This window comes from Aegilops tauschii, chromosome 4 (assembly GCF_002575655.3).
Source record: "Aegilops tauschii subsp. strangulata cultivar AL8/78 chromosome 4, Aet v6.0, whole genome shotgun sequence".
Taxonomy (NCBI): Eukaryota; Viridiplantae; Streptophyta; class Magnoliopsida; order Poales; family Poaceae; genus Aegilops; species Aegilops tauschii.
The window spans coordinates 305,491,126-305,517,878 of record NC_053038.3 but is presented as its reverse complement, the minus strand read 5'-3'; the positions used below and the strand labels follow the sequence as shown (position 1 = coordinate 305,517,878).

The 26,753-nt window shown below is 48.6% G+C and overlaps 2 protein-coding genes across 12 annotated transcripts in view; one reads left to right on the top strand and one right to left on the bottom strand.

Moving 5' to 3' along the window:
- The first annotated feature begins 3,780 nt into the window (after nt 1–3,780).
- On the top strand, nt 3,781–7,578 carry LOC109771624 (uncharacterized). The gene is made up of 3 exons (XM_020330321.4): nt 3,781–3,936; nt 4,030–5,697; nt 5,811–7,578. Exons 2-3 carry the CDS (start codon nt 4,244–4,246, stop codon nt 7,276–7,278), a joined length of 2,922 nt encoding a protein of 973 aa, XP_020185910.1. The 5' UTR covers nt 3,781–3,936; nt 4,030–4,243; the 3' UTR covers nt 7,279–7,578.
- Nucleotides 7,579–7,706: 128 nt separating this feature from the next.
- Nucleotides 7,707–26,753, bottom strand: part of LOC109771626 (uncharacterized) — a 34,148-nt gene continuing 15,101 nt past the window's right edge. For all 11 annotated transcript variants that reach the window (XR_006662672.2, XR_006662677.2, XR_006662673.2 and 8 more), the window contains one exon: nt 7,707–8,416. Coding sequence is in view for 8 of the 11 variants with exons in the window: in XM_073496638.1 (XP_073352739.1) it covers nt 8,162–8,416 (255 nt within the window). In the remaining 3 variants the exon portion in view is untranslated. The remainder of the gene's footprint in view (nt 8,417–26,753) is intronic.

Sequence of the window (26,753 nt, the reverse complement as noted above, 5' to 3'; positions counted from 1 at the left end):
GCCATGATTAGGCGCGGAAGCCAAGGAGTGCAACATTTATGGGAAGCCAGACACTACTCAACAGGTATTTAGAATTTGGAGAAGAACCTGCCTTGCAATGCCGAAGACAATCTGCACGCCGGACTCATCGCCATTGAAGCCTGGTTCGGGGGCTACTGAGGGAGTCCTGGATTAGGGGGTCCTCGGACAGCCGGACTATATCCTTTGGCCGGACTGTTGGACTATGAAGATACAAGACTCAAGACTTCGACCCGTGTCCGGATGGGACTCTCCTTGGCATGGAAGGCAATCTTGGCGACGCGGATATGCAGATCTCCTCCCTTGTAACCGACTCTGTGTAACCCTAGCCCCCTTTGGTGTCTATATAAACCGGAGGGTTTAGTCCGTAGGACAACAACAATCATACCATAGGCTAGCTTCTAGGGTTTAGCCTCTACGATCTCGTGGTAGATCAACTCTTGTAATACTCATATCATCAAGATCAATCAAGCAGGAAGTAGGGTATTACCTCCATCGAGAGGGCCCGAACCTCGGTAAACATCGTGTCCCCCGCCTCCTGTTACCATCCGCCTTAGACGCACAGTTCGGGACCCCCTACCCGAGATCCGCCGGTTTTGACACCGATAGAGGGGAGGAGAGGTAGCCAAGGGGCACCCCAAGTAGGAGGAATCCTACTTGGGCGCCTCCCAATTCGGCCTCCCCCCTTCCATATTCATCCGGAGGGGGAAGGTAGGAGGAGGGAGGAGAGAAGGAAGGGGGAGGCCGAATCCCTCCCCTTCCTTTCCCTCTTCTCCTCTTTCCTTCCCCATTTATTTCGGCCTACATGGGGCACACCAGCCCCCTAGGGGATGGCCTGTCCCCTACTTGGCCCATTAGGCCCATGTAGTTGCAGGGGATGCCCAGAACCCCTTCCGGTGACCCGATACGTACCCGGTACCCCCGGAACACTTCCGGTGTCCAAATACTATCGTCCTATATAGAAATCTTTACCTCTCAACCATTTCGAGACTCCTCGTCATGCCCGTGATCTCGTCCGGGACTCCGAACAACATTTGGTCACCAAATCACATAACTCATATAATACAAAATCGTCATCGAACGTTAAGCGTGCAGACCCTACGGGTTCGAGAACTATGTAGACATGACCGAGAAACCTCTCTGGTCAATAACCAACCGTGGAACCTGGATGCTCATATTGGTTCCTACATATTCTATGAAGATCTTTATCGGTCGTACCGCAATGACAACATACGTTATTCCCTTTGTCATCGGTATGTTACTTGCCCGAGATTCGATCCTTGGTATATTCATACATAGTTCAATCTCATTACCGACAAGTCTCTTTACTCGTTCCGTAATACATCATCCCACAACTAACTCATTAGTCACATTGCTTGCAAGGCTTATTATGATGTGCATTACCGAGAGGGCCCAGAGATACCTCTCGGATACTCGGAGTGACAAATCCTAATCTCGATCTATGCCAACCCAACAAACATCTTTGGAGATACCTGTAGAGCATCTTTATAATCACCCAGTTACGTTGTGACGTTTGATAGCACACAAGGTATTCCTTCGGTATCCGGGAGTTGCATAATCTCATAGTCAAAGGAATATGTATATGACATGAAGAAAGCAATAGCAATAAAACTTAATGATCATTATGCTAAGCTAACGGATGGGTCTTGTCCATCACATCATTCTCCTAATGATGTGATCCCGTTCATCAAATGACAACACATGTCTATGGTTAGGAAACTTAACCATTTTTGATTAACGAGCTAGTCTAGTAGAGGCTTACTAGGGACACGGTGTTTTGTCTATGTATTCACAGATGTATCAAGCTTCCGGTTAATACAATTCTAGCATGAATAATAAACCTTTATAATGATATAAGGAAATATAAAATAACAACTTTATTATTGCCTCTAGGGCATATTTCCTTCAAGTCCTTCGTGGGCGATGGCCATGGTGGGATAGACAAGGTTGCTTCTTTGTGGACCCTTCGTGGGTGGAGCCCTCCGTGGACTCGCGCAGCAGTTACCCTTTATGGGTTGAAGTCTCCATCAACGTGAACGTACGATAGCACCACCTATCGGAACCACGCCAAAAATTCTCCGCGTCTCGATTGTGTTTGCATACTCCAATCCCATCCTCTTATTTTCTTGCAAATTGCATGCTTTACTTTTTCCGCTACTTATACTCTTGTCATGCTTACTTGAAATGTATTGTGTGTGCTTTAACTTGTGCCAAACTCAACCTTAACTTAAAGAAATTAAAAACTGCCACTTTTGCTTGTTTAAGGGTCTAATCACGCCCCTCTAGACCCATCTTCTCGTTCCTTTCAGCAACGCCGGGCAAGCTCCTCCCGTCCTCCCTCTATTTAAACAATGCCAGCCGCCGGGCAAGAATTGCACCACTCCGCCTGCTCGCCATCTCCTCCTTCCACCATTTTCTCCACTATTTTGATGGCATCCAACGAGTCGGAAGAGCAGTTCTACGGCATGAAAGCCGACCGGGTGGCCCGTCGAGCCCGCCGGATACGGGCGAGAAAGCTCGCTGCTCCACCTCCAGGCCTGACGGAGCAAGTTGCCGCCCCAAGCCGACGTGTGGTTCATCAACTCGGCGCTCCAAGCTCGCGCATGAGTGGCGAGTTGCTCCAAGCCAGCATGGTGGGGAGCACGACGGCACGGGCATCGTCGCTGTTGTCGACGACGGTGCGTCGTACCGCGCCTTCAGTGCCTGCTACTGCGCGATCCGCCGTCGACGCGCGCGTAGCCGCACCACGTAGACAGAGAAAGAAGTCGGGCGCGTGACTGTGGACGAGGTGGCGGCCAGCACGTCCGCGTCCGCCGCCATCATTGAGGAAAAGTAGAACATGTGAGGCTGCTGCCGCTTGTATCCCATGGGGGGCCACCGCCGGCGCGTCGCCGACTTGTACAACCGGTGACCTGCCCGGTCTTTATCTCGGACCATCCTGGGCACACCCGTCTGGGCTCCACGGAAGCACCCTTCGATGAGCGGCCCAATCGGACATAGGGAAGACACGAGGGAAGAATATGCCTCCGGGACTTCCGACAGTCCGGTCAGCGGGCTGGCGGACATGAGAAAGACAAAAAGGATCTGTCGCGGCCAGCCGTAGACTAGTGTAGTGTATCCGTGTCGTAAGAATGAAGCTCCGCACGACGTACGTGCACATAGTTTTACCGTTTTAGTTAAAATATGTCTAAAATGTAACCGTTTTCGTCCGGTTCGCATGAAATTCGTCATGTTTGTATGAAATCCGGCCGTGTTTGCATAAATTTCATTCGATTGGTTGAAAAAGAATTTAGGCTAGCATTAGATGGCGCCTCCTGCATCCGTCTCCTTAGATTGGAACAAAAACGGGAGGAAATTTGCGAGTCGCGGCGGTTGGAGGTGCTGATTTTTGATCTTGAAGCAAAGATGAAAACGGGCATTGACGCCTCTGGGAGAGAATCCAATGCAGCTCCGTCCACCTCAAAAGCACCGAAAAGTCCCGAGATTCTTTCTAGTCGCGCGGGTGCGGTTCACCAAGCCTCGAACCGTGCACCCCCCGCCGACGACTCCGAGCCTATTTTTTTTTTCTTGGTCGGGCTCGGGAAGCCGCTCTCGGTCCGTACTCACGGCCCAAGCGCCCCCGCCCGACGCAGCGCACAAACTTTTGGCCCGCGCGCCCGGCCCATCCGAACCCTCGATGGCGTGCTACAGCAGCGCATGGCCGTCCGATCACTCCTGCGTTGCAGCAGCTTTTTCCCCCTCGCCTTTTTTCCTTTTGTCACGAACATATACCACCACGGTTCACTCGACACTCCACGCCGCTCCCCCCAACCCTTGGCTCCTCTCCGACCTGCAACAATGGCGTTCTCCGGTGAGGCGGCTGCGCCCTACAAGTAGACGGCGGAGGTTCCCGTGCCGGTACGTCCTTACCCACCTCGGCTACTCCCTAGAGTCCGAATTTCCGCAGCTCAATTACTTACACTTGGTTTCTTCTCCTGTTTGAATTTGTAGGGGAGGGGAGGGGAGGGGAGGGCGGCGTCCCAAGCCTGGAGGTCCTCTGCTGCAGATTTGACTGAATCCCATCTCTCCTAGCTCATCCGCTTCTCCGGAATCGCCTTCTTGCGGCATTTTGGGGGCGTCTCCTCCTTCTTCCGAGCCCACAAAGGCCCTCACTTCTTGCTGCCGTGCTGTCCGGGCCTTGCCATCTGGGATCCAACTCGCAGCAATGCGGTCCCTCGTGCTGCTGCTCCTCGTCCACCTCGTCTTCCTGGCGGAGGCCAAGGGCGGCGGCCGCGCGGGCCTGGCGGCGGCGCTGAACGACGACGTCCTGGGGCTGATTGTGTTCAAGGCCGACGTGGTGGACCCGGAGGGGCGCCTCGCGACGTGGAGCGAGGACGACGAGCGGGCCTGCGCCTGGGCCGGCATCACCTGCGACCCGCGCACCGGCCGCGTCTCGGGGCTCAACCTCGCCGGCTTCGGCCTCTCCGGCAAGCTCGGACGCGGTCTCCTGCGCCTCGAGTCGCTCCAGTCGCTCTCCCTCTCCGCCAACAACTTCTCCGGCGACATCCCACCCGACCTCGCCCGCCTCCCGGACCTCCAGTCGCTCGACCTCAGCTCCAACGCCTTCTCGGGCGCCATCCCGGATGGATTCTTCGGCAAGTGCCACGCCCTCCGCGACGTCTCCCTGGCCAACAACGCCTTCACCGGTGACACCCCGGATGTGGGCGCGTGCGGCACGCTCGCGTCTCTGAACCTGTCTTCCAACCGCCTGGCCAGCATGCTGCCCAGCGGCATCTGGTCCCTGAATGCGCTGCGAACTCTGGACCTCTCTGGCAATACCATCACCGGCGAGTTGCCTGTGGGCATCAGCAAGATGTTCAACCTGCGGGCGCTGAACCTGCGGAGGAACCGCCTCACAGGCAGCCTCCCGGATGACATTGGGGACTGTCCGCTGCTGCGGTCAGTGGACCTGAGCTCTAACTCGCTCTCCGGCAACTTGCCAGAGTCCCTGCGGAGGCTCTCCACTTGCACAGACCTTGACTTGAGCTCAAATGAGCTCACCGGAAATGTTCCAACTTGGGTTGGAGAAATGGTGAGCCTGGAGACGCTAGATTTGTCGGGGAACAAATTCTCCGGGGAGATTCCGGGGTCAATTGGTGGGCTCATGTCACTGAGGGAGCTGAGGCTGTCCGGAAATGGGTTCACCGGTGGCTTGCCTGAGTCAATCGGTGGATGTAGAAGCCTAGTGCACGTTGACGTGAGCTGGAATTCCCTCACTGGCAGCCTGCCTACCTGGGTATTTGCTTCCGGTGTGCAATGGGTGTCGGTGTCCTACAACACATTCAGTGGTGTGGTGATGGTGCCTGTGAATGCATCCTCTGTGATTCAAGGCGTGGACCTGTCAAGCAATTCGTTTTCAGGACGGATCCCGTCCGAACTCTCGCAACTGCTCACCTTGCAGTCGCTGAACATGTCTTGGAACTCGCTGTCTGGGAGTGTTCCAGCCAGCATTGTGGAGATGAAGTCACTGGAGCTGCTTGATTTGAGTGCCAATAGGCTCAATGGGAGCATTCCATCTACCATTGGAGGGAAGTCGTTCAAAGTGCTGAGCCTTGCCAAGAACTCCCTCACTGGAGAAATCCCACCCCAGATTGGGGATTGCTCTGCCCTCACGTCACTGTAAGTTTAAGCGCACCTCTTTCTTATTCGACTCGATTCGCTAGGCTGATATTTGGAGTTGTTCATGCATTTCTGCCTTTAATTGTATTTGTATGCTTGGTTACTATGTGCAGGGATCTATCACACAATGGTTTAACCGGAGCCATTCCAGCAACAATGGCCAATCTCACCAACCTTCAGACTGCTGATCTTTCTCGGAACAAGCTCACGGGTGGTCTGCCAAAACAGCTCTCCAACCTTGCCCACCTCGTTCGCTTCAACATTTCACATAACCAGCTCTCCGGGGATCTCCCTCCTGGTAGCTTTTTTGACACTATCTCCCTCTCATCTGTGTCCGACAATCCTGGCCTTTGCGGTGCAAAGCTCAACTCATCTTGTCCTGGCGTACTACCAAAACCAATTGTACTGAATCCAGACTCTTCGTCCAATCCGCTAGCACAGAAAGAGCCTGTGCCTGGGGGGCTCCATCACAAGAAAACCATACTGAGCATCTCAGCCCTTGTTGCAATTGGTGCTGCTGTTCTCATTGCTGTTGGTATCATAACTATTACAGTTCTTAACCTTCAAGTTCGCGCCCCAGGCTCTCATTCTGCTGCTGCTGCTGCTGCGCTGGAACTCTCAGATGGATATCTCAGTCAGTCTCCAACAACTGACGTGAATGCAGGCAAGCTTGTCATGTTTGGAGGAGGCAATCCAGAATTCAGTGCCAGTACCCATGCTCTTCTGAACAAGGACTGTGAGCTCGGCCGTGGTGGTTTTGGCACTGTTTACAAGACCACTCTCCGAGATGGCCAACCTGTTGCCATCAAGAAACTGACAGTGTCAAGCTTGGTCAAATCTCAAGATGAATTTGAGAGGGAAGTGAAGATGCTGGGCAAGTTACGCCACCGTAACCTTGTTGCACTCATGGGCTATTACTGGACGCCATCACTTCAGCTTCTTATCTACGAGTTTGTGTCTGGGGGTAACTTGCATAAACAACTTCATGAATCTTCCAATGCAAATTACCTTTCATGGAAGGAAAGATTTGACATAGTTCTTGGTATGGCAAGAAGCCTGGCTCACCTCCACAGGCATGACATTATCCACTACAACCTGAAGTCAAGCAACATTATGCTTGATGGTTCGGGCGAGGCCAAGGTGGGGGACTACGGATTGGCGAAGCTACTGCCAATGTTGGATCAGTATGTTCTAAGCAGCAAGGTACAGAGTGCACTTGGTTACATGGCACCAGAATTTACATGCAGGACTGTGAAGATAACCGAGAAATGTGATGTGTATGGATTTGGAGTTCTTGTGCTGGAGGTCATGACAGGGAGGGCACCAGTGGAGTACATGGAAGATGATGTTATTGTACTGTGTGATGTGGTGAGGGCTGCTTTGGATGAAGGCAAAGTGGAAGAGTGTGTTGATGGGAAGCTCTGCGGAAAATTCCCACTGGAAGAGGCTGTTCCGATCATGAAACTTGGCTTAGTTTGTACTTCTCAGGTTCCCTCCAATAGGCCAGACATGAGTGAGGTGGTGAACATATTGGAGTTGATCAGATGCCCACAGGACAGCCCAGAAGCCGAATTAGGTTAAGGTCTATCTGCTTTGGCCCTCTTCTCGTTGGGGCTTGTTTCATTTTGGGTATCCTTCTTTGCTTGGTAACCATTTAAGCGACGAAAGACGAAGGAAGTTCTATCTAGTGTGCTTTAGGTAGTAGGAGCAGAATGGCAAGTGCCAACGCTAGTCTTTGATAGGCGGCAAGAAATTATGTAATGGATTCCAACGGTCTCATGGCCTATGGCTGTTGATGTGTTTGACTTTGATCCTCATCAGTATGATGCCTGTTGTGGATCCTCTCACATCAGTTTTATAAGCATGAGACTTATTTCAAAAGTATTCGTATTTTTTGTGGTGTCTTGTCCACAAGTTGTCTGTAGTTGTTAGTTTCAGCTGTGCAGTGTGATGATGGAGTGATGCTACTTGTGTTGTCCTCTGGTGTCTCCTTTTCAAACCACTAGATGACCCGGTTGCGCCCATGGCGCAAGAAGCGAGTTAGAAGTGATGTTAGTTGTGAGTAAGTAGGAGATGTAGATGAAAAGATAATGCAATGAGGATTGTATTACAAATAGTAAGATGACTTAAATTGATTTGCAGACGAAAAAAACAGAATGTTTAGAAGAGGAAGTAAGCAATTGTTGATATGATGGCGGGTACAATAATAGTGTTAAACTTGGATTGTAGAAAGTATTAGTTTCCCTTCTAGATCTTCTAGGATATTGATTAACGATTATATATAGGGCAATGTAAATGGATTCTTTTGGTCAAAGGTGAACTTCATAGGCTATTTAGGTAGTTTAGTAGACTGAACATGATGACCAAAGAGTCCAGTGCCAAAAGCAAACAGATTTTTAGGGTGAAGCTATACACATAGAACTTCATAGGCTAATTACGTAGTTTAGTAGACTGAACACGATGCTCAGAGGGCATGCATGATGAGACCCAAGCGCTTGTAGTTGCGCTTGAAGGCGAAGGCATATATTTCTCTTTCCTTCATATTAGCTGCGGGGAAGAAGCCTGCCCAGCCTCTAGTAATTTTTGCCTTGTTGTTGACTCCTTTGATTAGACGGGCTTTGATGCAGGGATTTCCATCTCTAGATTTTATTGGCAAGTCATAAAGCTTTGGGTCAATACAGCGGCGGAGATATTTCTTAGTAAAACTGACCGAGGAATACTGCAAATAAAAGGTAACAACAGTGAGAAAAGAAATATTGGAAATGAAAGGTAATAACACTGAGAAAAGAAATATTGGAAATGAAAGGTAACAACACTAAGAAGAATGCTATATATAATTGCAGGTGATGTATATAGGGTCTTGGCATTCTTTGAGTGGCAAACGTGTGAGCCGCTTCTTGTATAGCTGTAACGCCCACGATGCGGCTATATCTCCCACGTGTCGAGGCACGACTTAGAGGCATAACCGCATTGTGGTATTGTCGCAAGAAGGGTTATCTTCACACAATCCCATGTAATGAATAAGAATGGGATAACGAGAGTTGGCTTACAATCGCCACTTCACACAATACATAAATATAATTCATACATCATTCAAAATCCACACATATACCAACTACGGTCAAATCCAAATGAAAATAAGATAACCCCAAATGCTAGATCCCCGATCAACCCCACTGGGCTCCACTACCGATCATCAGGAAAAGAAACATAGTAACGACCACGTTCCTCGTCGAACTCCCACTTGAGCTCGGTTGCGTCATCTGCACTGGCATCGTCGGCACCTGCAATTGTTTTGGTAGAATCTGTGAGTCACGAGAACTCAGCAATCTCACACCCGCGAGATCAAGACTATTTAAGCTTATAGGAAAGAATGGTGTAATGAGGTGGAGTTGCAGCAGGCACTAAGCATATATGGTGGCTAACATACGCAAATGAGAGCGAGAAGAGAAGCAACGCAACGGTCGCGAAGCTAGAAATGATCAAGAAGTGATCCTGAAACTACTTACGTTCATGCATAACTCAAACCGTGTTCACTTCCCGGACTCCGCCGAGAAGAGACCATCACGGCTACACACACGGTTGATAGATTTTAATTAAGTCAAGTGTCAAGTTCTCTACAACCGGACATTAACAAATTCCCATCTGCCCCATAACCGCGGGCACGGCTTTCGGAAGATAATACCCTGCAGGGGTGTCCCAACTTAGCCCATTATAAGCTCTCATGGTCAACGAAGGATAAACCTTCTCCCGGGAAGACCCGATCAGTCTCGGAATCCCGGTTTACAAGACATTTCGACAATGGTAAAACAAGACCAGCAAAGCCGCCCGATGTGCCGATAAATCCCGATAGGAGCTGCACATATCTCGTTCTCAGGGCACAACGGATGAGACATCCTACGAGTAAAACCAGGCCTCAAGTTTTCCCGAGGTGGCCCCGCAGTCTACTCGGTTCGGACCAACACTTGAAGGAGCACTGGCCTGGGGGGGTTTAAAAAATAAAGATGACCCTCGGGCTCGCGAAAACCCAAGGGAAAAGGCTTAGGTGGCAAATGGTAAAACCAAGGTTGGGCCTTGATGGAGGAGTTTTATTCAAGGCGAACTATCAAGGGGGTCCCATAAATCACCCAACCGCGTAAGGAACGCAAACTCAAGGAACATAATACCGGTATGACGGAAACTAGGGCGGCAAGAGTGGAACAAAACACCAGGCATAAGGCCGAGCCTTCCACCCTTTACCAAATATATAGATGCATTAATATAATAAGAGATATTGTGATATTCCAAAATATCCATGTTCCAACATGGAACCAACTTCAACTTCACCTGTAACTAGCAACGCTATAAGAAGGGCTGAGCAAAAGCGGTAACTTAGCCAAACAACGGTTTGCTAGGAAAGGATGGTTAGAGGCTTGACATGGAAACATGGGAGGCATGATATAGCAAGTGGTAGGTAGCGCAGCATGGCAATAGAACGAACAACTAGCAAAGCAAAGATAGAAGTGATTTCGAGGGTATGGTCATCTTGCCTGCAAGGTTCTCAGAGTTGTCAAAAACTTGATCCTCGTAAGCGTACTCAACAGGTTCCTCGTTCACGAACTCGTCTCCCGGCTCTACCCACAGCAAGAATACAAGCAAAGAAACCACAATCAATCACGGGAAATGCACAAGCAACATGATGCAAAACATGCATGATATGCGAGATATGATATGCGATGCATATGCGTGCTCCGGAAGAAAAAGGATGAACAAGGCAGTAACTTGGCAAACCAAGTATGCCACTAGAAAGATGAGATGATTTCGGTCGAAATCGATATAAAGATCACCGGAAACGGATGCACGGTTTGCAAATGGCAAGCAAAACAAGAATGACACGATTCTGCGATTAATAGCATGATAGCACTTAGAATGCAACAAGTAACTATGCTACAGCACCCCAACATAGCAATAAAACATATGGCAGTAATCTACTGGAGATGCTTGACAAAAGATGAACACTGAGCTACGGCTAGATCACAACATAACAGGTTCAAACAAGCATGACAAAAGTGCAAAAGATATCAGAATCACAGACTTGGTGAAATTACTGGACATGGCATAAACAGCATCAGGTAGCAATATTCAGAGCAAGCAAACAACATGATGTGGGAACTTAACATAGTAAAGCGAGGCATGGCATGAATCTATTGAATGCATAGAACAAAAGTCCCTTACTGACCATGAGCCTAAAAGGATCAGAAGATATGATGGCACCCATGTAAACATAGCAATTTTCGTTAACAGGTTTCAGACTTAGCAGAAAACAGAGCATGGCAGAAACCGTATTATGGAGGCATCTTTGTGAGTTTGATTCACTCACCGCAAAGCAATGCATGAAAAAACAAGCATACCTACGAAAAGATGGCATGTTTAGGAAGCTATCCATGGCAAGAGCAAATACATAGCATGTATGGATCAACTACAATAAGCTTGGCAAAATTGAATATCATGTTAGCAATCTGCCAGGAATATTTTATAGCAAAAGTATAGCACGATTGAGTCATGCTAGGGCACTCCATAATTGCAAACAGGGGCATGTATGGATAGAGCACAACCATATCTACAAAACATCCTTACTGAACATGCCCAAAAGATGCATGGATCTCTCTGTAGACACATGGATACATGGCAACAAAATAACAGCAGTAACAGACAGTGAAATTACCAAGTCCCTGAAAACAGAAACATCATGAAGCCTAATTTGCATGCTTGTACTAGTGACCACAGAGATCACAAAAATACATGGCATACACCTCTGTAAAGATGGCATGGCATCCATCAAAACACATATAGAGCTCATGCCCATAAGATGCACACGTCAAAAGCAACAAAAATAACAATTCCTCAAGTTCTGATAAGTAACAGCAGGTAACAGCATATAGCACTCTTGCACCAGAGATTTGGGCAACAAGATGGACACAAATGAGCATGGCATAATGGAACAAAATGAAGAGCATCTCAAGACGAACATTTCAATATATTACACGCACGAAACAGAGCTATATGCAGAGATTTATGATGCAATGAACAGGGCTACATGTTGCAAAAATTACGGGACTTGGAGAAAATTGAGGGGAGGAAGAAGTCAACCCTCGGGCTCGAGATATGGATCGGCGCGGGCTCGAGCTCGCCAGAGAAGAGGGACGCGGCGGCCGGAGGAGGGAGAGGGAGACGCGGCCGGAGAGGACACCGGAGCGGGGAACGGCGGGATCCGGCGAGGGGGCACGCCGGGCGCGCGGTGGAGGCGGCGGCGGACGTCGGGGCCGCGGTGACGGGCAGTGGGGACGGCGAACGGCGGGCGCGGGCGGAGGACGGGCGGCGGAGCACGCGGGCCGGGAGGGCCCCGCACGGGCCGAGCGGGCGGCGGCGGCGCCGGCTGCCACGTGGCAGGCTGTGGTTGGCGCGGGCGCGGCGGCACGTTCGTCCGGCGCGGAGTGGACGCGTCCGGCGGCGCGGAGGACGATTTGATCTAGGGTTTGATCCGAAATTTCGGAGGGGGGTGTTTTTATAGGTAGAGGGAGCTAGGAGACTCCAAATGGATTGCGGTTTTCGCCCACATGATCGTGATCGAACGACCGAGAGCATGGAGGGGACTTAGATGGGTTTTGGTCTGTTTGGAGGGGTTTTTTGCTGCAACACACAAAAGGACTTTGCGGTTACCCGGTTAACCGTTGGAGCATCAAACGACCTCCAAATGAAACAAAACTTGACAGGTAGTCTACCGGTGGTATACCAAGGCCACTTGGCAAACCTCGGTCCATTCCGAGAACATTCAACACCCGCTCACGAAAAGAAACAAGAGGGGGGGCGGTGCATGTGGGTTAGCCGGATTGCAAAACGGACAACGGGGAAAATGCTCGGATGCATGAGACGAACACGTATGCAAATGAGATGCACATGATGATATGATATGAGATGCATGACATGAACAAAATGCAAAACGAAAGACAAAACCCAACCACGGAGGGAATATCATAACACATAGCCGAAAATGGCAAGAGTTGGAGTTACAAATATGGAAAGTTACATCCGGGGTGTTACAACACTCCACCACTACGAGAGGATCTCGTCCCGAGATCTAGGATGGCACCGGAGGAAACGGAAGAGGAAAAGGTAAAACAAAGTTGCTTCTTTGACAAACGATTGAAACCAAAGAACCTTGAGAGGTTAAACAATTTTTAGAAAAGAATACAACGGAGATGAACGAGATTACAAACACTCCGTTAGAAAAGGAGAACAAGGAACATTATGAGAACCTTGTGGGTTGAAAGACATGAAACAAGGGCTTAACGAACCAAAAGAATATGAAACCACACCGATATAATGAGATAGCCAAGGAACAAGAATGACATAATTTTGACAGCACTCCGGTTGAAAAAGAGAAGGAAACTTGATAAGATGAAAAGAAATTGAAGAGATGACACCACACTCCGGTTAAAAGGATAAGCAAGGAATGAAGATGATCTTGACAAAACGAGAAGATGGGTCGAAGAGAGCGATATCACAATGCCTCCGGTAGAAATGAAAGAATGCAATGAAAAGAACGGAGAAGAACGGAGTTGTTGAAAAATCAACAAAGAAAGGATATGATCTTCGTGGGCTTATAGAGATATCTCAAAACTTGAGGTGAAATTGTGCCACTAACGAAAACAATTGCTTGCTTGAGATCAACGAAGAGATGAAAACTTCTCTCGCCGAGAGGATAGGAGAAAACTTGGATCATTGATGAGCACCACAATAGCAACATTCCTTAGGTAAGGCTTTAGGTGAAATACAACCCAAGATAACTCCAATGAAGAAACGATGGGTTTAAATATCTCATTCTTGATAACTTATGAATCATGAAACATGAAGAAAATTATCAAGAATGACATAACACCACCTCAAAAGATAAGAGAGAAAGAATTGCACTTTGGAATGCAGGAAGAAAAATATTTGAGCTCTTCCAACAAGAATCTTGAGAACACTTCGAGAATGAATTAAATCCTTGATGAACCACCATGAAAAAAAACTCCATGAAGAACTCCGGTAATAAAAGGATGATAGAAAGAAAGAGAAGTTGAAAACACCAGGTGAAGCCTTGCAGTGATAAGATGAAGCTTTGAAATGATATAACCGAGAAAACTTGGAACTCCGGAAAGAAAGATGAACAAATGAAATCAAGAATTTTGATGAACCTCCGGAATAAGGAATTGAATTTACTCGATGAAACAAGAATAAGAATTACATTATGCTCATCCTTCACCAATTAATTGATGACAAGCAATGGATTTGTCATACTACTTATTCTCGTAGAAAGGATTAAGATAGATATGGCGCAAACTTGGGAAGGTCTTGATGGGACCACCGGTAGGATTTGGAAACAATGAATGAATTGATATGATCACGAAGGAATAGAAATCTTGAACGAACCACCGTAAGAATTGAAAATGAACGAAGAAAAGATAAAGAAACATCGGGAAGAATTTGACAATGAACGAAGATACTTGAAAGAATTTAGATACAAGTGAACGCAGAGATCCCGAGCTGACTAGATAATACTTGAATGATGCACTGGAAGAATTTGAGAACGAGAGCTGAAAGCTGAGAATGAATAATTCTGAGATGATGAGTTCCAAAGAATCAAACTGAAAAGACTCCTGAATTGCTCCGGATGGGTGAAAAGAATTCTCACACTCAAAACAATTATGAGAGGACGGCAACAAGTTAGAACCACGCATCTTTGAGAGAACGGATTAGATTGAAGAGGAACTCTTCTTCGGTCTTCAAATGTTGAGAATGATGACGAGAAACACCACCATGAATTGTTGAGATACTCCGGGATGAAAATAAGAAAGGTTGAACCAACAATGAAAAGAATTTGGAAGATCTTAGAAAAAGACATCTGACTGATGATAACTCATTCTTACGTCAAACTTTGAAATGAATTTGTGAATAGCTCCGGGAAAATTAGAAGAGTCAGGTAAGATCCTGGGAAAAGCCCTGTGGGTTAGGTCCCACTCAACATATACACCGTTGAACGATTTAAAAGAGAGATTGCGTCGGTTCAATTAAATGGCTTGAATAAGGTAAGATCTCGAAATAGCTAGAAAGGATTAAGAATAGAAACATGAATCCTCTGGGATACCTTCAGCACTCCAGATAAACATGAATAGCAAGAGGTGGAAGATTAAGAGGTGCACCGGCATGAGAAAACATTTGAAACGATGAAAGGATACGATCAACACCGAAAGCTTGCATTGAAACCACCGAGGAAGATAAGAGAACAAAGAATGATAAACTTGAAGCTCCGTTAGTATCTTCATGGGAAATCACCGGATAAGAACATTGACGGAAAAGAATGGAGAGACTTCCCATCTATAAGATGGATACTTGATTAAGAAATCTGAGTCCTTGAAGAAAAAGGGTGGGAGGGCGGGAAAACAAGGCAACTTGGGCAGATGGAATGGATATCGTTGAGAAAACTTAGAATTGATCTTGTGAATGTTGGGATGACTGGATGCACTTGAAGAGAAGCACGCCGGTTGAAAAAAAATTTAATATGACAACCTCGATGATCGAAAGGATTAGCAACCACATAGAAATATGAGAACACCGCTTAGAATAAGGTATAGAATCAACACTTGGCATTGAAGCAACTCGAATACCACAAAACAAAACAAAACAAAGGATTGGCTTGCAGAATAAGCCGGAACAAACATATGATAGAGATTTCGTCCGAAGTTTTCGTGGTGGGGCCCACACGGGCTCGGTCGTACAGCACCATCATGTACAAGGCAGTGCACATGACATACGAAGCGTCCCCGAGTCGGCATAGCCAAGGACTCTTTAAGACACTACGAGACCACTGTAAAACCAACCGTGGAAAGGCGGACCACTAGACGTCGAACCCCAATCTCACATCATGCATCTGTCGGAAAGATATCCTAAGAGCTACTTGAATCCCACCTATAAACTCCCAAAACTTTCTGGTTATGCAATCTGGTGTAGGGGATACAGGGGACATAAAATATATCACCCAAACTAACAATCCCTAGATCCAGCTGTATCCATCCGTCAACACATAACCAAGAAACCTTCGGAAATCGTGTACCTCAACCTTCGAAAAGCATCTGTCGTGGAATTGTCACGTCAGATGTCCTCGTGCTAGGACTTAGTCGTGGAGCCATCGCAGCTAGGAAGCTTAAAGGGGTTAAGCAGGACAAGGAACACGAGGGTTATACTGGTTCGGCCCCTTACGGTGAAGGTAAAAGCCTACGTGCAGTTTGAGATTGTATTGCTTAGGGTTTCGACCACCAGGAGCTAAACCGTCCTGCCTGGTTATCGATCTTGTCTTTCTTGTCCCCAAACCGCCGTCGGGTCGTCCCTTTATATAGAGAGGTTGACGCCCAGCGGCTCTCAGAGTCCCGGCCGGCTCATAACAGTGTCCGGCTCGGACTCTTAGCTATTCTTGCCTTACACTACAAGTCTTGCCATATGGCGGTTTATCACTACGGGCCTTAAGCCATCTCCGGGTCTTAAGCCCATTATTGACCCGCCGTCTTCAAGCTTGGTACTGGGCTTCGCGTGATGACCATTATGACGTAACTCGGCCCCTCCTGGGCGGGTGACTCTAATGGTTATATCCTCAACATTAGGCCCCAGATTGATTTGAACTGGTTCATGTCAATCTTCAATTCCTTTGAGAGAAAAAAATCTTCCGGCTTATGGTCTGCGAAGGTTATAACCCGCCGTGACGTCATCTTCTGGATTCCTGGTAACCCGCCATGACGTCATCTTCCATTAAGTCCATTTTTATTCTGTTATACTCCAACGGATCTTATCTTTAATGGCCATCCCGGAAATCGAGGCGCTTCTGCGGTGAGATAATCACGCCGTGGTCTCCTCGTTTCTCGCGCCCACTTACTAGCCGCACCTTATAAATAAGCCCGGCCCATGAGCCTTCCTTCACCTGTCGCCTCCATCGTCTTCCTCCTCTCGCTACTGTACTGCCGCTCGAGCTCCGCCGCCGCCGCTCTCCTGGCCTTCGTCAACCTCGGCCGCTGCATCACCCTGACCTGTCCAGAGAAACGGCGGCGACCTCCGCAACTCCTCAGCACCGGTAAGTCCCTGCACCTCTCCACCGTAGATCCGCATTTAGGGTTCCGCTGTTCTTCTCGAGTTCCTTGTAGTTCTTCCACTACAGTCATGTTTGATCCAAAAGTAGTACGGAGCTCCTGCGATAGTTGTTGCGCATCCATTTTTATGCTAGTAGATCCCCTTTGTCTGCAATAAGATCTCGTTCTGAATCCATGAACTTCTTAGTATCAGCTTTCTAGGTCTAGAAATTTTCTTTTTAGCCGACCGTTTGATCCAAAATAATTACTGCAATCTGTGAAACTTGTTTGCGCCACACTTAGTCAAAAATTGCATCTGTTTAGCTATGGCGGCTCATATCTCTGGCTTAAAAGAGGCCACGCGCTATAAAATTTCCGGCTCATTTATGATCAAACTGTAGACAACTTGAATTACTCACGACACCCACAGCGGCTTAGATAACCCGACGCAATTAGCCATATGTCATTAGGCCCCTTCATAAGCCGCCATTTTGAGTGTTGAACTATAAATTTCTTCCGGCTTATAATTGAACCGGACATTTCCCTTTTGTCATAGGCTTCATCTTTCACAATGCCACCCAAGGCTCCCAAGGCACCCATCACGTGCAACTGGATGAGATCCAATGTTACTGATGACACTTTAGCCGATTTCGTGAAGACGGGTTACCTGCCCAAGAAGGAGGTCATGTCTTATCGTGCTCCTGACTCGTCAGAGGAAAGACCTCAACCTAGAGATGGCGAGGTGGTGATATTTGTTGATCACATGAGCCGGGGCTTCGCACCGCCCGACTCAAAATTCTTTAGAGAGGTTCTGAACTTCTTTGATCTGCGGCCGCAAGACATAGGACCCAATTCCGTGTCGAATATTTGCAATTTTCAAGTATTCTGTGAAGTCTATCTTGGAGAAGAGCCCAGCCTACTGCTCTTTAGGGAGCTGTTTATCTGAACCGCCAGAACGAGTGCGCCAACGGGCCGAGCTTGGAACTTGGTGGAATCTCCATTCAACGACGGAGAGATTGCCTCTTTCCTTACGCTGAGCCGCCAAGCCATCCAAAGGACTGGAACCAGACATGGTTCTATTGCCAGGATACTTCTCCGACTGACGAGAGCCCTCTGCCCGGCTTTCGTGCCCTGCGTCTGGAGCCAAATCACCCCCTGCCAGACAAACTATCTCAAGCTGAGCATCAACCTCTGATCCCCACCATCAATAAGATCAAGGCTCTCCTGGGAAATGGCCTCAACGGCATTGATCTGGTCCGGGTCTGGATCTCTTGGCGGGTGATCCCCTTGAGCCGTCGCCCCGGCTTAATGTGTGATTACACGGGCCGGAAGGATGACCCTCTGCGGCACAGCCCCAACGATTCCCGAGGACGTCGTGGACGACATGACCAAGTCTCTCCTGAATGAGAGCTTAGCCGACTGTGGGAGGACCGGCTTAGACCCCTTCTGCAAAGCTAACCCGGCTCCGGCGGTAAGCCACTGACCTGAACACCTTGGTTTTACTTTTAATAGTTTTCATCTGAACTTTAAGAAATCTTTGTTGTATTTTTCAGGCTAATGACAAGTTCTGGAAGGTCAAATATGACCATGAGGCGGCTAAAAAAGCCAGGAAGGCTAAGAAAGCCGCTAGGAGAGCCGCTCCCCGCAAGAAGGGAAGCAGGCCTACTGCCTCAGAGCTGCTTCAGCTAAGTGATAGCTCCGAGTCAGAGGTAACCCTTGATTCTTTAGGCTCTTCTTTTGTTTCTTATTTATTCCTATCCGCCTTATCGATACTGATTATCAGCAGGAGGACACCGGAGCGAGTAACCCAGTGACTGAAGAGGTAACTACACTTTCCTCCGACTCGGAGCCCTTGCCAAGGCTGAAAGTCCGAAGAGTAACCCGGAAAGTAAGATTTTCACATCATTTAGCTTATCAAGATCCTCAATTTCTTTTGAAGCGACAGATTCATGAGAGCCGGCGGCACACCCGGACCAACAAGGATGCAGACCTCTCCTCCGGCTTACCTGAAGCATCAAGGAAGCGCCGGACCGAGGTTATCTCCAACTTATATCCTTTTCATCCTTTGGCGGGCGTTACTCGTCAACCGTTCAATTCTTCTGATTCAAATTATCAGGAAACTTCACCTTCCTCTGGTGATTCTATGATATCTAACCTGCCGGCTTTCAAGACCGCACCCGGGTAATGATGATCGTCTTATGTTGTGCTTATCTTTACTCATGCTTTTGTACTAACCTCTTGTCCTTTCAGTGCTCAAGCAAAGCTCAGCAAGAGGGCGAAGAAGAATAAACCGGTCGAAGAGCCGGTCCTGACTGAACCGGAAGCTTCAGCTCAAGAACCGCCATCTGCCTCAGCTCCTGAAGCCACCGCTCCAACTGACGAGCCAGTCATAGAGGCTTCAACTAACCCGGAGATCCCCAGCCCAGCTCAGCCGACCGATGACCCGGACGTTGTAATCACCCGGACGGAATTTGTCGAGCCGGGGAGACCCACTGCGCTGGCTAAATGCTCTGCCAAGGAAGAGTTGCTAGAGCGCCGCAGGGCCAAGCTGGATATCACCAACTATGCTAACTTGAGCATTGGAGATATCGTCTCCGGCTATGTTAATCAGGTGCACAACAGCCGGGACCTGGAGATTGACATGGTAAAGCAGATACAACAAAAATCTGAGGTACAACTCTCTTGCTTACTCCATAGCCAACCTTACCATGCTAGCCCCCAAGTCTATTACTTATGATTGAGTACGTTGTAGACTTAGCTTCCGGCTTACCTTCATGACCCGGCAATCTCCAATTGAATCTTTCAACATACATTAGCCCCCAAGTGCCAAGTGCCTTTGCTTGTAAAGTGCTTGGGACTTTAATGTTGCATAATAGTCACTCATACTATAACCCGGAATTTGTACAGGATGCCTGCAAGACATTTGAATCTGAAATCTCTGAGCTGAAGAACCGCCTGAAGACTCAGGAAACCGAGACCCGGAAGGCCAATGCTAAATTCGAGTTCAGTGTTGCTGCACAGGAAAAACTGAAGAAGAAATTTGAAACAGAAAGAAAAACTTGGGCCGAGGAGAGAACCGCCTTGCTGAGCCGGGCCAAAAAAGCAGAGGCTGCTCTAACTGAGAGAACCGCCGAACTCTCCGGCTTAAAGCGCCATGTGTCACAGATGGTCTCCGCAATCTTCGGTAAGTCATTCTGCAAGCTTTTACCAAGTTTTCATTCTTTATGTCTCATAAGCCCCCTACTGTCTCCGGCTTACCTGACTTTGTTTAAACAGGTCCCAGAAGCTCCAACCTTAACCAGAATGTTCTGACCAAGCTGAAGGCCGTGTACACCTTGGTGGAGCAACTCTATACCGGGTCACAGCGTGCGTTAGCCGTTGTGGCTCTGTCCAACGAGGTTCCGACTCACCTGGCGGATGTACTCAGGCGGCTGGCCGTCCTTCCTCAGCGCTTCCAAGAGCTAAGACGGGCCTCTGCAAGAGCCGGAGCTATAGCTGCTCTGAGCCGGGCCAAGGCTTTCCTTCCGGAGCTAGACCCGGCCGACATCGCTCTTGGATACCCCAGTCTGAAGGAAGACGACACCCCCTTTGACCAAAAAGACTTTGCTGCCTGTGTGAAGAGCGTGCGCCCGGTGGCCACCCTGATTGGGAATGACACCGACCTTACCAAGTATCAGCCGGGCTATGACGCGGAAAATCAGAGGATCCCCACTCCATGTTATGAAGCCATCAGCTTGATCCCTCCGACGCGTAAGCACACCTTCGCCCCAGAAGTTGACCCGGCCGGGTTAATTGATGACGAGGCTCAATTTGAAGCCTTGAGCGGTATTGACTGGAAATCATCAACCTTCCAGGTCATGGAATCAGCCGGAGGAGCGGAGAGGGATGAGCCGGAAGCTTCAACTCCACAAGCACCTTGATTTTTAGGCGGCTCATGGTTGCACCTTAAAACAATGCCTCACCTTTTGGACTCGGGGAGTCTTGTAATAGAGTAGGACAAACACTTAATTTTGTCGTGCCAGCGTGCACGTGTTGAATGCTTAACTCCATTGAAGCTGCTTCTTCTTATTCCTCCGGGTTATAATTGATCAGTTATTTTCCTTAAGCTCGAATAGCTGTCTTTAACCATCCTGCATAGAAAACAAGTCACAAGTCTCTAGGCGGCTTACCGCACTGAGAATCATAGACCTTATATATATAACCCGGAATATGAACAAAAGTCACCAAAGACTGGCCCTCAATTATATCTTTGATGTAACCATAATAGCATACTTACAAGCCTTCAAGTATACTTCCGGTTTATGTAACCCGAATAATGAGATGAAGATCCCAATTCCGGTTTACCAGCATCAAGAATACTTACTATGTGTTATCAACGTTGTGAATCAAAATTAAGTCAGCAAAGTAAAAGCCGCCCTTGCACACTGTTTGATGTGACCAAAAGAACTTGTTGTAAGTTAGAAGATCAAAAACTTAGGGGCTTCCGGTTCGAATACGACCAGAGAACCGTCCCAAAGGGGTTAAGCTAAGATTCGAATGCGATCATATAGCCCCCAGTGGCTTTGGCGATGCCGATCAAGAGGGTACCGACAGCTATGTTCTCTTTGGTTCGAATACGACCCATGTTTGAACAGGAAGCCCCCAAATGACCTTAAGAGTTGTTTAACGACGCTGATTCGAATACGATCCACGTCGGTTCCCAAAGGGGGTTGAGCTATGATTCAAATATGATCAAAGAAAACTCCCCAATGAGCTCGGCACTTTGCCAATCAAGTGGGTATCGACAGCTATGTTCTTTTTGGTTCGAATACAACCTATGTTTGAACAGGAAGCCCCCAGGTGATTATATTGTTTACGGCTAGATTCGAATACGATCATAAGCCGGATCCACCTCCAAGTGACCATGTGATGTTGTAACGGAAATAACACGTTTACCTTTGGAGGAGAAAAGGACAGAGGTCCTGTTTTATTATTTAACATAATATATACATGGCTATAGAAATATGTACATTGTGAGAGCCGGTGGCTCAAGTGTAATAAGGCCAAAGCTGAGCTATGTTCCACGGCCGACGGGTCTCTTCCTCCGACTTGCGTGAATCTTTGTGCTCCCGAACGTCGATAAGGTAGTATGACCCGTTGTGCAAGTTCTTGCTGACCACAAAGGGCCCTTCCCAAGGCGGGGATAACTTGTGTGCATCTGTTTGATCTTGGATGAGCCGGAGCACCAGATCACCTTCCTGGAAGACCCGGGACTTAACCCGGCGGCTGTGATAACGGCGCAGGTCTTGTTGGTAAATCGCCGAGCGAGCTGCTGCCACATCACGCTGTTCGTCCAACAAGTCAAGAGCATCTTGGCGCGCCCGCTCATTATCCGCCACAACATAAGCCGCCACTCTAGGTGAGTCATGACGGATGTCGCTAGGGAGGACTGCCTCCGCTCCATAAACCATGAAGAACGGCGTGCAACCCGTAGATCTTTAGGAGTAGTATTGATGCTCCATAACACGGAGGGTAACTCCTCCACCCAACAACCCGGCGTCCGTTGCAAAGGGACCAAAAGCCGGGGCTTGATGCCCTTCAAAATCTCCTGATTAGCTCTCTCAGCTTGACCATTGGATTGAGGGTGAGCCACTGACGAAACATCAAGTCGAATATGCTCTCGCTGACAAAACTCCTCCACGGCGCCCTTAGACAGATTGGTACCATTGTCAGTTATAATGCTGTGTGGAAAACCAAAGCGAAATATCACCCTTTTCATGAACTGAACTGCAGTGGCTGCGTCACACTTGCTAACTGGCTCCGCCTCAACCCACTTTGTGAACTTGTCAACTGCCACCAAGAGGTGGGTCTTCTTATCCTTGGACCTTTTAAAAGGCCCAACCATATCAAGCCCCCAGACCGCAAATGGCCAAGTAATTGGAATCATCCTTAGCTCCTGAGCCGGCACATGAGCCCGTCGCGAGAACCTCTGGCAACCATCACATTTACTGACCAAGTCTTCCGCATCAGCATGAGCCGTCAGCCAATAAAAACCATGACGAAAAGCTTTGGCCACAAGGGATTTTGAGCCGGCATGATGGCCACAATCCCCCTCGTGAATCTCACGCAAAATATCTTGGCCTTCCTCAGGGGAAACACAACGCTGGAAAGTTCCAGTGACACTGCGGCGATGTAGCTCACCATTGATAATTATCATTGACTTAGACCGCCGGGTTATTTGTCTGGCCAAAGTTTCATCCTCAGGCAACTCTCCCCAGGTCATGTAAGCCAAATATGATACTGTCCAGTCTGGGGTGAAGTGAAGAGCCGCCACCAACTGTGCTTCCGGGTCAGGGACAGCCAAGTCTTCCTCTGTAGGTAACTTAACAGAAGGGTTATGCAAGATGTCCAAGAAAGTATTAGGCGGCACCGGCTTTCGCTGAGAGCCCAGCCGGCTTAGTGCATCAGCCGCCTCGTTCTTCCTGTGATCGATGTGCTCTACTTGGTAACCCTGAAAGTGTCCAGCAATGGCATCAACTTCACGGCGATAAGCCGCCATGAGAGGGTCCTTGGAATCCCACTTGCCTGATACTTGTTGAGCCACTAAGTCTAAGTCGCCGAAGCACCTTACCCGGCTCAAGCTCATCTCCTTAGCCATCCGAAGACCATGGAGCAAGGCCTCGTACTCAGCCGCATTGTTAGTACAAGGAAACATCAACCGTAGCACATAATGAAACTTGTCACCTTTAGGGGAAGCCAATACAACTCCAGCCCCCGAGCCCTCCAATTTCCTAGACCCATCGAAGTGAATAGTCCAATATGTATTATCCGGCTTTTCTTCGGGCACCTGTATCTCTGTCCAATCGTTGATGAAATCCACCAAAGCTTGAGATTTAACAGCAGTGCGTGGTACGTATTTCAGACCATGAGGCCCAAGCTCTATAGCCCACTTAGCCACTCTTCCTGTGGCTTCTCTGTTTTGGATGATATCTCCAAGGGGAGTAGAACTAACCACAGTGATGGGGTGACCTTGGGAATAATGCTTAAGCTTCCGGCTTGCCATGAACACACCATAAACAAGCTTCTGCCAATGTGGATACCGCTGTTTGGACTCGATGAGCATTTCACTGACGTAATAAACCGGCCGCTGAACTGGATACTCCTTACCCTCTTCCTTGCGCTCCACCACCACAGCCACACTGACGGCTCGTGTGTTAGCAGCTACATACAGTAATAAGGGCTCTTTGTCAATCGGAGCAGCAAGAACTGGGGCTCAGCCAGCTGTCTCTTCAAATCCTCAAAAGCAGCATTAGCAGCATCATTCCAGATAAAGTCATCAGTTTTCTTCATCAACTGGTACAGTGGCATGGCCTTTTCACCCAAAAGGCTTATAAACCGACTCAAAGCAGCGATGCGGCCTGCTAGACGCTGGACGTCGTTTATACACGCCGGCTTAGCCAGAGAGGTGATGGCCTTGATTTTTTCCGGGTTAGCTTCAATGCCTCTGTTAGAAACCAGGAAACCCAAGAGCTTGCCTGCAGGAACACCAAAAACACATTTGGCCGGGTTAAGCATCATCTTGTAAACCCGGAGATTATCAAAGGTTTCTCTAAGGTCATCGACCAGGGTCTCCTTCTCCCCGGACTTAACCACGATGTCATCCACATAGGCATGAACATTGCGCCCAATCTGGTTATGAAGACAATTCTGCACACAACGCTGGTAAGTCGCCTGTGCACTCTTGAGTCCAAAAGGCATAGACACATAACAGAAGGCTCCAAAGGGAGTGATGAACGCTGTCTTCTCCTGGTCCTTAACTGCCATTTTAATCTGATGGTATCCAGAATAAGCATCCAAGAAACTTAAGCGCTCACAACCCGCCGTAGCATCAATGATTTGATCAATACGGGGGAGAGCAAAAGGATCAGCCAGACATGCCTTGTTTAAGTCCGTGTAGTCCACACACATCCGCCAGGTGCCATTCTTCTTGAGCACGAGCACCGGGTTAGCTAACCATTCCGGATGAAAGACCTCGACAATAAACCCGGCCGCCAAGAGCCGGGCCACCTCCTCACCAATGGCTTTCCGCCTCTCCTCATTAAACCGCCGAAGGAATTGCCTGACCGGCTTAAATTTCGGATCAATATTAAGAGTGTGCTCAGCGAGTTCTCTAGGTACACCTGGCATGTCAGAAGGTTTCCATGCAAAAATGTCACTGTTCTCACGGATGAACTCGATGAGCACGCTTTCCTATTTTGGATCCAGATTGGCACTGATGCTGAACTGCTGAGATGAGTCACCTGGAACGAAATCAACAAGTTTAGTCTCATCAGCTGACTTAAATTTCATTGCCGGCTCATGCTCTGTGGTCGGATTTTTCAGAGATGTCATATCTGTTGGGTCAACATTGTCTTTGTAAAACTTCAACTCCTCTGTTGCACAAACAGATTCCGCATAAGCCGCATCACCTTCCTCACACTCCAAGGCTATCTTTCGGCTGCCATGAACCGTAATGGTCCCATTGTGACCCGGCATCTTGAGCTGTAAGTATACGTAACACGACCGTGCCATGAATTTGGCATAAGCCGGCCGCCCAAATATGGTATGATACGGACTTCTTATCTTGACCACCTCAAAGGTCAATTTTTCCGCCCTGTAGTTGTACTCATCTCCAAAGGCCACCTCCAGCTCGATCTTACCAACTGGATAAGCCGACTTACCAGGCACCACACCATGGAAAACAGTATTGGACTGGCTGAGGTTCTTATCAATCAACCCCATACGACGGAAGGTCTCATAATAGAGGATGTTGATGCTCCTGCCTCCATCCATGAGCACCTTAGTGAACTTATATCCTCCCACCTGAGGAGCCACCACCAGGGCCAGGTGACCCGGATTATCCACCCGGGGAGGGTGATCCTCCCTACTCCACACAACAGGCTGCTCAGACCATCTCAGATAGCGTGGAACCGCCGGCTCAACAGCATTCACGGCCCTCTTATGAAGCTTCTGATCTCGTTTACACAGACTGGTGGTAAACACATGATACTGTCCACCATTGAGCTGCTTTGGATTGGTCTGGTATCCCCCTGCTGCTGTTGATGACCCTGGCCGGACTGCTGATTAAAGCCCCCTTGAACATTCTGAGGATTGAAACTTGAGCCGCCGCCCGAGCCATGAAAGCCGCCAGCGCCTGAGCCGCCGCCCGAGACATTGTTGCCATTAAAGGCATTGGAATTCTTAAAGGCCTTCATGATTGCGCAATATTTCCATAGATGAGTAGCTGGCTTCTCCCTAGAGCCATGCCTTGGACAAGGCTCATTCAACAGCTGCTCAAGCGTTGGGCCTGAACCGCCGGCTCGGGGAGGTGGCCTCCCCTTACGTCACTGGTTGTTACCCTGTGAGCTGGCATTGGCCACAAACTCTATGCTGCCATCAGCCTTACGCTTGCTGCCTCCTTGGTTCGCCGGGTTAGGCTGAGGGCCCTTGCCATTGCCGTTCTTCTTTCCCTTCCCTGTCCTTTCATCATCTGACGCGGGGTCCTTGGTACTATCAGAGTCGGCGTACTTGACGAGAGCCGCCATCAGCGTACCCATATCATTGCAGTCGCGCTTGAGCCGCCCGAGTTTCATCTTCAGGGGCAGGAAACGACAATTCTGCTCCAACATTAAGACTGCAGAGCCGGCATCCATCTTATCAGATGAATGTATTATCTCTTTGACCCGGCGAACCCAATGTGTTGTAGACTCACCCTCCTGCTGTTTACAGTTAGTCAAATCCACAATTGACATAGACTGCCTACAGGTATCCTTGAAGTTTTGGATGAACCGGGCTTTCAGCTCAGCCCAAGACCCGATAGAATTCGGTGGCAGCCCTTTCAACCAAGTGCGGGCAGTCCCATCTAACATCATGGTGAAGTACTTGGCCATCGCCGCTTCGCTG